Genomic DNA, 14,251 nt, shown 5'->3' with positions numbered 1-14,251 from the left:
TCATTGTGATTGCTGTGATGAAAGCGATCACATGCCTGGAAACCACATAGGATGGCATCCAGGCAAAGCTCTGAGGTCTCCATTGTCAATATACAGCAGAACCTCGGCGCTCAGTAAATGAGGAGACACGGGGGCACAGTGAAGCAATTTGCCAATGTGCCAATTGTCCGTGTGATCGTTGCTGCTATACTGCACCAAATACTTAGCTGTGAGGGCCGTCTACTTCCAAAGACTCTCTGCCCACATCCCAGACTTCACATCAGCAGACGAGAAGAGGAAACTCTACATCCTACTGGGAGAATAAGAGTCCACTGTGGAGATCGCTGCCCAATATGTGTTCAGCTGTCACCAAATGAGGGGAAGATGAAATCCCATGGACTGTTATACCTCATTACTACCCCCTCTAATCACCCATTCACCACCGGACGTCCCATTTCTTCCCCCTCTAATTACTCACCCTCCCCCATACCAACTATTCCCTCTGACACCAATAAAGCTCTTCTAACTTGTTTTAATTTGATTGGATGAGAAGAGGAAATTCTACATCCTACTGGGAGAAAAGGAGTTGGCTGTGGAAATTGCTGCCCAATACGTGTCCAGCTGTCACCAAACAAGAGGAAGATGAGACCCAAAAGACTATTATACCCCAAATCAACCATCCCACCCCCCATACCCACCATAAAGCTTCCTTGATTCGTTGTAACTGTGTGTCATAGCGATCACATGCCTGGAAATCACACAGAATGGTCTTCAGGCAAAGCTCTGAGGTCTCCGCTCTCTATTGACAACAGGACCTCCAAGCTCATTACATTGGGGTGGGGGTGGGGCACAGAGGAGCAAGTTCTGCTGGACGCACCGATACGTTATTGCAAAACAAGAGAGCCACTATCTTGATGTATATACCTAATGGGTGGTCAGGAAATGATTAAAGGGGTTGGCCACTTTCAGACCAATATTGACAAACAAATGTACAATAAAAAGATATACAATTTTCCCATATACTTTCTGTATCAATTCCTCACGGTTTTCTAGATCTCTGCTTGCTGTCATTCATTCTGTTACTTCTAGAGCAGGGGTAGGGAACCTTCGGCTCTCCAGCTGCTGTGAGACTACAGCTCCCATCATGCTCCATTCATTTCCATGGGAGTTCCAAGAACAGCAGAGCCAGTATGCATGCTGGGAGTTGTAGTTTTGCAACAGCTGGAGAGCCGTACGTTCCCTACCCCTGCTCTAGAAGTAACAGAATGAATGACAGCGAGCCGAAATCTAGGGAACGTACGGCTCTCCAGCTGTTGCAAAACTACAACTCCCAGCATGCATACTGGCTCTGCTGTTCTGGGAACTCCCATGGAAGTGAATGGAGCATGCTGGGAGTTGTAGTTTCACAGCAGCTGGAGAGCCAAAGGTTCCCTACTCCTGTTCTAGAGGATAAAACTCTGACCATGGTCATGTGATGAGCACACAGGTGCTGCTCGTTATAGTCACATTACAATAATCAGACAGCTGCCTGGTAATCAGCTCTCCACCTGTGTGCTCATCACATGACCATGGACCGTAAATCACATGACCATGGTCAGACTTTTATCCTCTAGAAGTAACAGAATGAATGACAGCAAGCAGAGATCTAGAAAACAGCGAGGAATTGATACAGAAAGTATATTGGAAAATTGTTCATCTTTTTATTGTACATTTGTTTGTCAATATTGGTCTGAAAGTGGCCAACCCTTTTAAGTTATTGGAACAATTGTAATTTATTTATTTTTTAAAGGCTTTTCTTTGTTTGAATAGTAAAACATGATGAACACGTTCAATTTCTGACATGGAAATTTCACAGCATGTTTTTCTCAAAGGTGTCCTTGCAACAACAAAAAAAACAACGACATGGGGTAGTATTTGTAGCAGCACAAGTGTATGACATTATGGGTATCTGTTGTTTTCAGCCTTAGGATAAATTGGTTAGTTTACATTGCAGGTTGCAGCATGTGGATATGTATACATTTAGTTATCCATTATGCTGCTACTGCACAACTTGGGCTATGTGCACATTTCCAGTGAAAATCGGCAGTTGAAAAAGTTCTGCACAGAGGACATTTTTCTCCACCAGTTTCAATTAAAATGTGATAGACCCCTGATGGACCTCTTTACAGTCAATAGGGTTTGCTGGGCTCCGTTTTAGCGGTCTCCTCTCCGCTATTAGGGTACCCCGATGGACCCAAACAGAGATGCAACACTAGTGTGAGCCAAGTGTCAGTGGGTTGGGTGCTGGTGACTCCCTCCACCCTTATGTAGATATGGCAGTGGATAGGTGGGGATGTTGAAAAAGAGGTCACCAAGGGGTGACATTAGCGCTATCCAGACTGACCAGTGCATTGAACTAAACTACAACACAATTAAAGGGGGTTTCAAAATGCTTTTTCATCAGTATGTGGTCAGTAGTGGTCCAGTACCCTGACCGTGCACAGATCAAGGGTCTGGCAGCATCTGAGTGCTGGAAGCTATTGCAGTGGACACTCTTCTATTAAAGTAATGGACTTTACAAATAATAGTAAAGTAATACACTAATAGATAGTAATGTTGCACTTTATGTAATCATCATAAAGTGTAGAGTAATACGTTGGAAAATACTCCGGCTCAACCGAAGAGCATGACTGGTTTTAGGCACAGGTACGCCACCTCGTGGCGCTATATAAAGCTGCAACGCCTACTCTATACCAATTCTACTCTCTCCGATCACATCTATATTTGCCAGTAGTTATAATGGCTGCCTTCACGTCGCCGGGCGGAAGTTCCGGTGTATACGTATCAGTTATGCAAGAAGACCATGGGAAAGTCTTCGGAGTTCGGATAACTTTATTAGTCTCCATCTAGGAGGACAGCCCTGTTATTATGCACGCATTATAAATAAAGATTCTGGTGTTGACAGCTGATGTTTAGGTCTTACTTTTTGGTGACCAGACAAATGTCGCCAGAAGGCAGGAAGGTGCAGTTTAGTGAGTGGGAGACAGGCAAGAGGCGGCTTAGATACCTGTATATATGTCCCCCCAACTCTTTCCAGTTGCAGCATGGACAGCAGGCACAGGTGTGTATATGGGGGGGGGGGGGGTCCGTATCACCTGCGTATTCCACACGGGTGCAGCCAGGTTGTGTCCGGGTCTGATCTCTAATATCATTGAATGACTCTAGTTACAAGTGCTGGGATGTATGAGCGCCCTGCTGTGGCTACAGGGGAGACATTACATTATTACATTAGAGAATTGCTTACAATACAATTCCTTCCTCTCAGAATTGGATGGCTTTAAAGAGGTCTGGTAACAATACAACTACTGCAGGCCCCTGAACCATTTCTTGGCTTTTCTATGGGGCAGGTGCAGCTTTTTATCACTGATGGATTGAAATAGAAAAGTCAAGTTGTCGCAGGGCACAGCGACAATTTAACGATGGATGGCGGGTTTTTTTTGAGGCAGAACAAATCTGCTTCAGGTTTTTAACGCTGTTTTTGAGGCTGAGGCCCTCCTTTGCAGAAATGCAGCTTTTGTTTGTTGCAGATTTTGCTGCGGTTTTTCAACCAAAGCCAGGAGTGGACTGCGCAGAAGGTAGAAATAAGAACTTCCTAGATATTTCCCATTCCTATTGTAGCCATTCTTTGCTTTGGTTAAAAAAAAAAAAAAAAAAAAGGCAGAAAAATCTGCAACAAAATAAGCCGCGTTTCCACAATGTGGGGCCTCAGCCTGAAGTTGTTTTGTAAGCATTTTTTTTTTGCCTAGCACACATAGTTCTGTTTCCTAAAACCAGTAGTGCTGGGATACTCAGCTGGTTTACCACCGCTGGCAGCTGTTCAGACCCTTATCTCCCTGAGCATGATCCAGGCAGCAGGGACAATTGCCAGTCCATGCTGCTACTGTTGTAAGGTATCAAGACTTGAGGGACAGCGGTCAGGACATGAGCATATCTCCTGGCCGCTGTTAATGCCAGTTATTTATGGGGTTGGTAATGGGGAAGTGTATGTGTGTGTGTTGGTGGCACAAATGCATCATAACATTTGGAGACTACTAATGGAACATTATACTGTGTGGAGGGCAGTAATGCTCCCCCTACAGTATAAAGCTCTTTAGTACCCCCCATGTAGTAAACTGCCCCGTTAGTATCCCCCGCGAAGTATAATGCACCTTAATGCCCCTCACATAACCTGAAGCTCCCTAGTACCCCCCATATAGGATAATGCCATGTTAGTACACCTCACAAAGTATAATTCTCCTTAATTCCCTGCACAATATAATGGCACATTATTGCTCCCCACATAGTATAATGCTCTTAATGTGCCCCCTACTATTTAGTGATATTAATCTCTCTACTATATTTGACCACTAGGAAAGGTTACATTTAATATGAAATATTTTATCCTAATTTTGATTGTCTAAACCTCGAGCGTTTTATTGTCTGCAAAATACAGTAAATACTCAGCATGTTCAGCCATTAATATTTCTGTGAAGTAAAAGTAAGGACATGTGTTCAGGTATTTTTACACAGTTTTTGAATACAAAAAGCTGGAGTGGATTTAAAAAAAATTTTAAAAAGAGAGAGAGAGAAAAAGTCCCCTATGTCCTCTATAGGTGTGTACCCTTTATGATCCTTTACCTACAAGATGTAATTGATTTTCTTTTTCACAGGACAACATGATCCCAGTTTTCTTGGGTAGTGATGTTGTTTCCCATACAGGAATTCGAACAGAAAATCACTCAAAAACCCATGCCAAGTTTGCAAAGAAGGGCCTGGCAGCGAGGCTTAACTTCAGCACTGGTAACTTTCTGGTTAAATTATGTTTTAATATACAGTTTTATACATTTTAGTTAAAGGTGTTTCCAGTTGGACAATAATTTAGTGGCAGTGGACTCCAAATGGGTTAACAAAATAATAAAAAGTCTATATTTACTTCACAAATCCACAGAAAAGGATGGGGTGGGGGGCCAGAAAGTCAGTCTGGGGGATGGTGTTTTTTGTATGTAGCCATTTAGTTGTGGGGAAATTAGGGGAGTAGTTAGGTAGGAACAATAGGAGAGGAGCTGGCAGAGATATACGGTAAGTAACTGGCAGCTAGAGACTGGATAGCAAATACCTGGGAGAAGAGCTGAATAGGAGTATTACATGACTATAAGTTTATAAAGAGGAAGGTCATATAATTCTCTGTTTTTATTTTTTCATCCAGAGTTCAAGTTTGAGAAGCTGAAGCTGCCGGGAAGACTGAACACACTCTGGTTTTATAGCATTCAGGGACTTTTTAGAGTGGCATTTGAATTGTACAGCAGAGAAGAGCAGCTGGCAGTCATTGAAAGTCTTCAGGTACTCTTCCCATGTTATAATGTGACGGCATATTACTCAGATATGCATTGACTTTAAAATCAGTGTTGGTCTGAACTCTGGGAACTTCACTGATACCAAGAATAGAGATGCTGTGGTACTTGAATTGGGTCATACTACTGTACAGTTCCCTACACAGTAATTGGACAAGGTATGGCTGTGCAAGGAAAGAATACGGGACACAAAGCTAAACCGTTACCGTAGCTCCTTCATTCATAGAATGTGAATTCTAGAAGTTGGAACCCCCACTGATCATAAAGTGATTAATATGCCCTAGCAATCTGCCATCTCTTTATATTGTGATTTCATGTTTAGTACTGCAAATATCAGAAGGCAATAAGTGTTATTCATTGTTAGGAGATTTAAGGGGTTCTTTTAACTATGTATAGTTTGATGGCCAAATAACTTATAACTACTGGAATACCTCTTAACTTCCTTTAAAAAAAAATAGGCAATAACTATTAGATCCCCATGAGAATAGGGGTCTCATGAGATCTGTACGAATGGAGTTGCAAGTTGTACATGTGCACTGGCATTTCTTTAATCTCTTATAGGACTGCTGCAAATAACCAGGTACTGTACCCTATCTCTGTCCAGCTGTCCTGTAGGGATGACTAGAGCAGCACCATTCATTCTGGGCATATGGATCTCCTTTTTCTTGTCACCACCCACTACACTAGCACCATGGTAATGCTAGAATGGAGTGGGTATGTTGTGGATCCAGTAGGTGGCGTTGCCTCATGTGACTGTAAGGCACCACCTGCTGTATCCACATCAAACCAGGCAGGTTAAGGTTGCATATAGGAGAGACATAGTTAGCCTCTGCTTCCATAATAAAATACCTGGAAATGCTGAGGCTCTGGGCATGTTATGGGTAAGTATGTTGAGCCTGCTGGGTATCACAGATAACATTTCTGGTGCCATATACTAGATTTAAAGGGGCTCTATCACTGGGAAAAGTCATTTTTATCTAATCACATCCTTGCATAGGCTTTAGAAAGTCTATTCCACACTTACCTATAGTATGTAGATTGCCTCAGTGGTCTCTGAATAAGTCCGTTTTTATTCATATGCTAATGAGCCTCCAGCCAGTACAGGAAGTTCCCAGCAGCCTCCTCTCTCCTATTATCTTCTACGTGTGTGAAGCAAACAGGAAGCTGAGTCATCATCATCAGCAGCAGTCTCCCATAGAAAACAATAGGAGAGGTGTGCACGATCTATCGTGCACCAGACTAATTAGCATATGAATAAAAACGGACTTATTCAGAAACCACTGAGGCCATCTACATACTATAGGTAGGTGTGGAATAGCCTTTCTAAAGGTTGTGCAAAGGAGTGATTAGTTAAAAATGACTTTTCCTAGTGATAGAGCCCCTTTAAGGACCTGATATAAACTACTCCATTCTAGATTCCACCCTAGCACCACTGATCATAGTTATGACTTGTAATTACTGAGCTGACAAAAAGGACATTTATAAAAAATGCGTTGTGAAGAATGATCTGTATTTGGCAGAAAAGGAACTGCAATTTAATTTCAATTTTACTTATAAAAGAAATGGGGCTTAATATAATACCAGACACAAACTAGTACCAAGTCGTAGAATTTGTATATATTTCACATAAAAGTATTTTGCAAAATATCACTGCAAATGTTTGTCCTTAAAAAGCCCTATGAAATCCCCCTTCCCTATCTCTGTTTGAGCACTATAGCCAGTGGATACGACCTGTAGTCCATCTTCATTCAGGTCGAGCATGCTCAGTTTGTCTTTGACTTCCCTCCTAGTTGCTTATCAGGATAACATAACCATGCTTGTGTCATCCTGACAGATGGAGCATGTGCAGTGTATAAATAATTTGTATTAGAAGGAATGGACAGTTATGGGGCGCATGCTGGTCATTGTAAGCTGAATGGTGCTATTGAAGGGCAGTTCTTAACAGAGAGGACATATAGGAGGTGGATGAAGTAAATCGGTAGCCAAAATCTTCTTACATGTTTCTTATTTATAGGAGCTGTGGAAATCCCGCCTTAAAGATGAGCCTTTAAATGAATGTTACAACCTAAATATCTGCCTGGAAAGTAACAAGTGTGTAATGCCAGAATGTAATTCAGCCGAGGAACCTGAAATCCATGGAAAACTATCAGTCCCTGCTTCTCAGAAAGTAAGAGAGATTCCTAATGTCCCCTGCTGTTTGTCAGAGCACAACTACTGCAAGACTAGTCAAGAAGGATCTAACTCGCATCTATCACAGGATACAGTGGGCAATGGCCTGCTGATCCAGAGGCTTTCATCTCTCTTAGGCGTGTGTTCTAGCTCAAAGATTAACCTAGAGACTCAGCTGATGAAGACCACACTGGCTTTGTTGGATGTTGTAGGACAAGTATTCAGTGGACACAACTACTTAGATAAGATGGTTAATAGCGTTCTGGATCTCGTAGAAGCTGTAAGTCACCTACAGGACAAAGACAATCCACAGAAGGAAACCTGCAATGTGTATGACAACCATTTTCTGCTGGAGGTCAGCAGCTGGTTAGGAAACCGATTTCACAGCGAGAATGACTGTATCAGTCAACAGGTAGAGGAGTTTAAGAGGAAACATATTGATCGCATTTCAGACTTGCCCCCTTCTGAAGAGTTAGTAGCTGCTTTATTTCCCAATGCCATGAAAGTTTTATTACTCAAATGGATGGGACTATTTGATGAGGCATCAGTATCCAGACTTCAGAGTGAATATCCAATTTTACTGCTTATTTTGGAGTTTGCAAATCACAACCTTATCACAGGAGTGTCTCACGTTCTCTATTCTTCCTTAATATGTAAATAGTTTGTTATATAGTCTTATACATTCCAGTCCAGCATTTTTTTGTCATGCAAGTTTCTTCTACATTCTGCCAAGATGGACACCCATTTATATTGGATATACTTTATTTAGCTGCTGATATTGGGAGCTAGCTGGAACTTCAGCCGGAGCCCCCAGAGAGAAAGCAGGGAAGGTTTATTACCTTCCCTGCCTTCTCGATCGCTGTGTATACAGCGCTCAATGAGCGCTGTATACACAGCTATGCGTGCCGCCATAATGGGGCCGCCCTCTGACCTGGTGGTTACGTGATCCGCTGGACTCAGTGTCTTACAAGAGCTGCTGGGTACTACTGAACCAGATTAGCTCTAGTAAGGGGTATAGTAGCGTGCAGGAGGCTGGATTCAGCCTCCCTAACAAAGAATAAAGTGATCAGATGTCCCCAAAGGTCTCTTATGACCTTATGGGGGCACAATCTGAAAAAAAAAAAAGTTTTTTAAAAAATGTAAATAAAATAATTAAACAAATAAAATACGCCAATAAAACGCCATTATTAAAGGTTATAACTACCCCCGTCGACACCATAGAAAGTAAAAAATATCGTAATGGAGAGGAAAAACTATTTTGTAAAGTATTATTATTTTATTAAATAAAAAAAAAAGTGAAAATCAAACCAACTTTCCCTCCTATTTGTTTGTATTTTCCCGAATACATAAAAAAAACACATTTGAAAATAAAAACATAAAAATAAAGCCCTATGTGTCCCCGAAAAAAAGACACAAAAATTAGTTAACTGAGACGTATGAGAAAAACGTTACAGCCCTCAAAACTGCCCATACAAAAAAAAAAACCTAAAATGTGTCTTGTCCTGGACCACAAATTGGCCCGGTACTGAAGTGGTTAAGGACATCTATCATCAGGAAATAACATGTTCTTCATATCAAGTTTTTTTTGTGAAGGTATCTTATTTTGATGTGTTTTTAACTTATGTGCCTATTTCTCATAAAATAATTCTTGCTATTGTTTTGAGTATACTGTACACAATTTCTTGTTTCATGCAGCTCACTTTACTGTTAGTTTTGTAGGTCGTGGCAGAATAAGTTGAAATTGAGGGTATAAAATGACAACTTTATTGTACGGCGGGAGGCCATGACACGGTAATACAAAAACCAAGTCACCATAACATTTCTAAAATGTTAATTCTGTATTAGATTTGGACTAAAATGGCACATAAAGCAAACCTTAGGCTATGGGGGTATGGGCTAAAACTCATGAGACATAGTACTACCCTGACCCACTTTGATAGCCACCTAGTTAACCAGTGTACTAATGAGGTGCAACTGTCAGTGGATTGGTGTCGCTTCCTTTTGGCAAAGGTATTTTGGTTTGGCTTTCATCCCAGGTTACATCATTAGGCTACTTGAAAGCTTGGCATTCATCTTTAACCACTTGCTGACTTTCCATTGAGTATATTTGTTTGTACAGTGCCAACTTTTTTAATAGATCCATTCCAAGTCAGAGAGACTGAGATACAAGATAAGGATGCATGAACATAGAACGGATGTGTAATCTGAATGACAAAACCATACTAACCGAGGTATAGACACATATCACATGTAATGTATGATCACCATGCAAGATAATACGGCACATCTGAGGAATGAACACAAATACACAAGAGAGTACGTTTACACACAGAGTTGAGGCACTTTATAGGAGTAGAATCGGAAGAAAGTAACATTACATACCTACACCACCTCTAAGATATATAAAGTTTTTGTACAGTATAGTTCCAGCTAAGGACCGCATAAAGGCCTGAGGAAGCAATAAAAAACTGGATAATTAACATGGGGGAGGGGAATTGGCATTGTGGTTAGGACTCAAGTATACCTTTAAGATGTGGTTCCTGGGGATATCTTGGGTGGTAAAGGTATGTTCCCACAAAATTAGACAGACTAATCCCTTATAGTAATGCATTGAGGTATGTGTCCTGGGAGCAAAAAGGGACTTACCAAAATGTAAGTCCCCATAGAGGAGGGGATACAGGGGTGGGACAGCAAGCCCAGTGGGCTATGTGGCTATTTACCTCGTCCCTGGGGTCTAGTGGTGTGTCTGTGGCGTCCTTTAGAGATCCGTTGGTGGCAGAGTGTACATGGTTGCTGGTAGCCCTTGTGTAGGTGGCCATTTTAAGTGCTGGCACACGTCACATCTAATGTCATGAAAAAAAGCCCTAATAATGTTAAAGGATGTTTTTTTCCCTTAAAAAAGTATGCCAATGTAAAGCAAAGATATGTTAAGTAATATTTAGAAACCAGTTTGGGTGGTAAGTCAATCAGTTTGAAAAGTAAAGTGAATCAAATTCCGCTTTTCCAAATTTTCACCATATTTCCAAATTTTTATTTCCCATAAATAAACACACAAAATATCAGGAGGAACATTTGATAACGTGGCATTTACTTTCTTTGTTTGCTGGCAGCACAGCCCTTATTACACAGGCCATGCAGAGCACATGCTAGCTAAAAGCCCATTAAATGTCTGGTTATCTCGGCATATACCTTCTTTGGTTGCTGGCAGCACAGCCATTATTACATACGTCATGCAGAGCATGTACAGGAGGAATGTTTAATAACCTGGCATATATGGTTTCAGGCAACACAGTCCTTATTACACAGGCCGATTACACTGCAATGCTTAAAATCCATGGAGCCTGGGCCTATTCTGATTTCTTCATGATTAAAATGGCTTGTATCTGTTACTTCACAGATGTAGACAGCATTGATATCAGATATACACCTGCTGCCAGAAGTTTGTCATACAATAAAACATAGGAATCAAAACTAACCTTAGGCTTAGGCCCCACGTAGTGTCTCGCAGCACAAAAAGTGCTGCGGGCAAAGCCATGGCAGCAATGAAATGTGGTTTTTCCGGCAGCGCTTTTCACAGAAAGTTCACAGAGGTTTCCTCTGCAGACTTTGTGCTTCAATTATATTTATAGGGAAACTGTCAGTGTTTCTGTAATTATAACTGACATGCTACGATTTCCATAACCACGACAGTTTGGAAATCGCAGCATGTCTGTGGCGCGTAGTTTACCACACTGTGGGTATGGGACTTGCTAGAATCCCATCCACTACACATTGACTGTAAAAAGCTTTGTTTCTTCCGTGCATTTCCACCACGTGGGGTCCCGGCCTTAGGCTGGAATCACACACATGCAGTTTATGTGGCAGTTTTTGCTACAGCTTTGATTAAAGGGGCTCTATCAGCAAAATCATGCTGATAGAGCCCCACATATGCGTGAATAGCCTTTAAAAAGGCTATTCAGGCACCGTAAAAGTTATATTAAACTACCCCCCGGTTTTAAAATAATAACCTAAAAAAGAATGTGTCCTAGTTACCGAACGTGCACGCTGGGCGGGCATTCAGGGTGTGTCTTCATCTTCATTCACGCCTCTTCTTCCTCCGGTCCCGTCTTCCTCCGGCGCTCGCGAACGGACGTTGATAAAAAAAAAAAAAATAGCCTGGGCGCATGCGCAGTAGCCGTAGTAGAACCGCATGCTACTGCGCATGTGCCCAGGCTATTTTTTTTATATCAGTGTCCGTTTGCGAGTGCCGGAGGAGGACGGGACCGGAGGAAGAAGAGGACGAAGTGGACGAAGATGAAGCCACACCCTGAATGCCCGCCCAGCGTGCACGATCCGTAAGTAGAGCACATTCTTTTTAGGTTATTATTTTAAAACTGGGGGGTAGTTTAATATAACATTTACGGTGCCTGAATAGCCTTTTTAAAGGCTATGCACGCATATGTGGGGCTCTATCAGCATGATTTTGCTGATAGAGCCCCTTTTAAAGCCAAGACTGGATGCCAAAGGAATGAAAAATAAAAAGAATAACTTACACTTCTCCTCCTTGCTGGATCTACCTCTGGTGTTGGCTCAAAGGAAAAACAAAACTGCATTAAAACTTCATGTGTGTTTCCAACCCAAGGAATCCATCCATATTATAGGGTCCTACCACAGATGCAAATCCTGTCTCCTGTATGGGTCTAATGAATGAACTGGCTACAGCCATTGATAAGGAATAGAGATGAGCGAACACTATTCGAAACAGCCGTTTCAAATAGCACGCTCCCATAGCGTGCGTCTGCGTGCAGGCCGCTTCCATTCATTTCTATGGGAGCTTGCTATTCGAAACGGCTGTTTCGAATAGTGTTCGCTCATCTCTAATAAGGAACTGAACAGTCAATAAAGGGGTATTATGTTATAGCAGACAATAATAAGACTGGGGGAATAACACTTCTAATGTAATATGTTATAAGGTTTCTTATAAAGTATAGGTCCCCTCTGCTAGTCCAGAATATTCCCTTCATGGTAGCTTTCTGTATACTGTCAATGACCCAGTCACTATAATTGAATATCACACTAAATATCTTTACAATTTCTACACACAGATAAACTTACTGGGCTTCGCTTTCCCTGAACATATTTTCTTTACACAATGGTAATAGTTTATGAGAAGATGGACTTGATAAATAATATAATATGGGATTGAGGACACTGTAGAAGTACGTGAGGCAAATGCTGACATAGAATGTAAGGTTGGAGTCTCTAAAGTGTGTACAGTCTTCATAGTTCATGGTCTTCAAGACCCAGATGGCAACTCTGGTAGAAGCGCTGGGCAGATAACACACAAAGAATATAGATGCGATTAATATGAGGAACCTCATTGCTCTGCCTACCTTTCCATTTGTATCGATGGCATTGTTCTTTAAGTGGAAGGCAATGGAGATTGTGCAGTACGAAATAGTGAGCAGGGACAGACATGACACTGAAATATAGAATGCATCCTGCCAGGAAATTGCAGAAAGTGGACATATAGTAAAACTTTCACACTGGGTTACATTGTTCAAGTAGAAAAATTGTGGCCGACTTAGTACGTGTGAGTGCAGTGCGAACATGGATGCCCACAGAGTAATACAGATACAGGTGGCTTGCTTCACAGTGATATTATTTGCCTTATGGAATGGGTGAAGGATTCGACAATAGCGAGTAAGTGCAATGAGTGATAAGAAAATCATGCCTGCCGCTCTGGCAGTAGCCATGATGTAGAGTAATAGTCTGCAAGGAATGTCTCCATATATCCAGTTCTTATTACGGATGTAATAATCTGCACGGAATAGTACACAGAAAAGAACCACAAAGTCTGCCAAAGTCAAGCTCAGCAAATACACGGAGTTGGGTTTCCAGGTCTTCGCTTCCAGGAAGATCATCCACAGTCCAACAGCATTACCAGTTATGCCAAAGATGAACTCCAAGAGAAGAAAGGGAGGAAGGACAACATCCAGGATGGGTTCCTCAAAGACACAGCAGCTGCTATTCATGGTGTAGGTGGATTCTGTGATGGTGGCTTCAACGTTCTTCAGATGATAAATATCTGGTGGACAGGACTTTTATATACTACACATCCATTGAGGCTTTGTGATGTTGACACCATAAAATGGAAACCTTAATCTTGACCCATTCTTCTTCCGTGCTGTGGTGAAATGCAGACTCATGTTGATGTAAAACACTAGTAGAGTCATTTTGCATTTTTCACATGGAATATTTCCATGCATGAAACTGTCAATCATATCTCATGGGATTTAGCAAAATAACATACATTCTATGTGAGATTACGTTAATATGAATGAAAAAATATCATTATTGGAAAACCGTCTCCAATTTTAAAAAGGCTGATGTACAGATATGTATTATGTCCCATAGTCGGATAAGGCACCCATGGAACCTTACTGCCCCTTATAATGCCTCATAGTTCATATGGAGATTATATCTCCATAATACAATGTAATACTGAGCCGCCAAATGGCTAAGCAGTATGTGCAAGGGGTCTTATTAATGTGGCTACAAATTTGTTAACATACATTTAACACTTTATTGGATTATTGACACAATAATTGGAACTATCATGGTAGCATTAACACTGATGTACAGAACTGTATTACAGCTATGATAGGTTATATATATACAAGTCTATGGGGCCATATTGTACATGTACTGTAGAAGAACTGCTCTAAAGACGACATGAATTTGTTTCTAGCTAT

The 14,251-nt window shown here is 41.4% G+C and overlaps 2 protein-coding genes across 2 annotated transcripts; one reads left to right on the top strand and one right to left on the bottom strand.

The window, feature by feature from the left end:
- Nucleotides 1-2,958: 2,958 nt before the first annotated feature.
- Nucleotides 2,959-8,251, top strand: LOC142193229 (uncharacterized). The gene is made up of 4 exons (XM_075262466.1): nucleotides 2,959-3,079; nucleotides 4,668-4,797; nucleotides 5,204-5,337; nucleotides 7,363-8,251. The coding sequence occupies exons 1-4, from the start codon at nucleotides 2,960-2,962 to the stop codon at nucleotides 8,176-8,178; spliced, it is 1,200 nt and encodes a 399-aa protein (XP_075118567.1). The 5' UTR covers nucleotide 2,959; the 3' UTR covers nucleotides 8,179-8,251.
- A 4,356-nt stretch (nucleotides 8,252-12,607) lies between these two features.
- On the bottom strand, nucleotides 12,608-13,531 carry LOC142201138 (hydroxycarboxylic acid receptor 2-like). The gene has a single exon (XM_075271982.1). The coding sequence runs from the start codon at nucleotides 13,529-13,531 to the stop codon at nucleotides 12,608-12,610; it is 924 nt and encodes a 307-aa protein (XP_075128083.1).
- Between the last annotated feature and the right edge of the window lie 720 nt (nucleotides 13,532-14,251).

Source organism: Leptodactylus fuscus, chromosome 1 (assembly GCF_031893055.1).
Source record: "Leptodactylus fuscus isolate aLepFus1 chromosome 1, aLepFus1.hap2, whole genome shotgun sequence".
Classification (NCBI taxonomy): Eukaryota; Metazoa; Chordata; class Amphibia; order Anura; family Leptodactylidae; genus Leptodactylus; species Leptodactylus fuscus.
The sequence above is the reverse complement of the archived record's forward strand: the minus strand, read 5'-3'. Positions and strand labels throughout refer to the sequence as shown.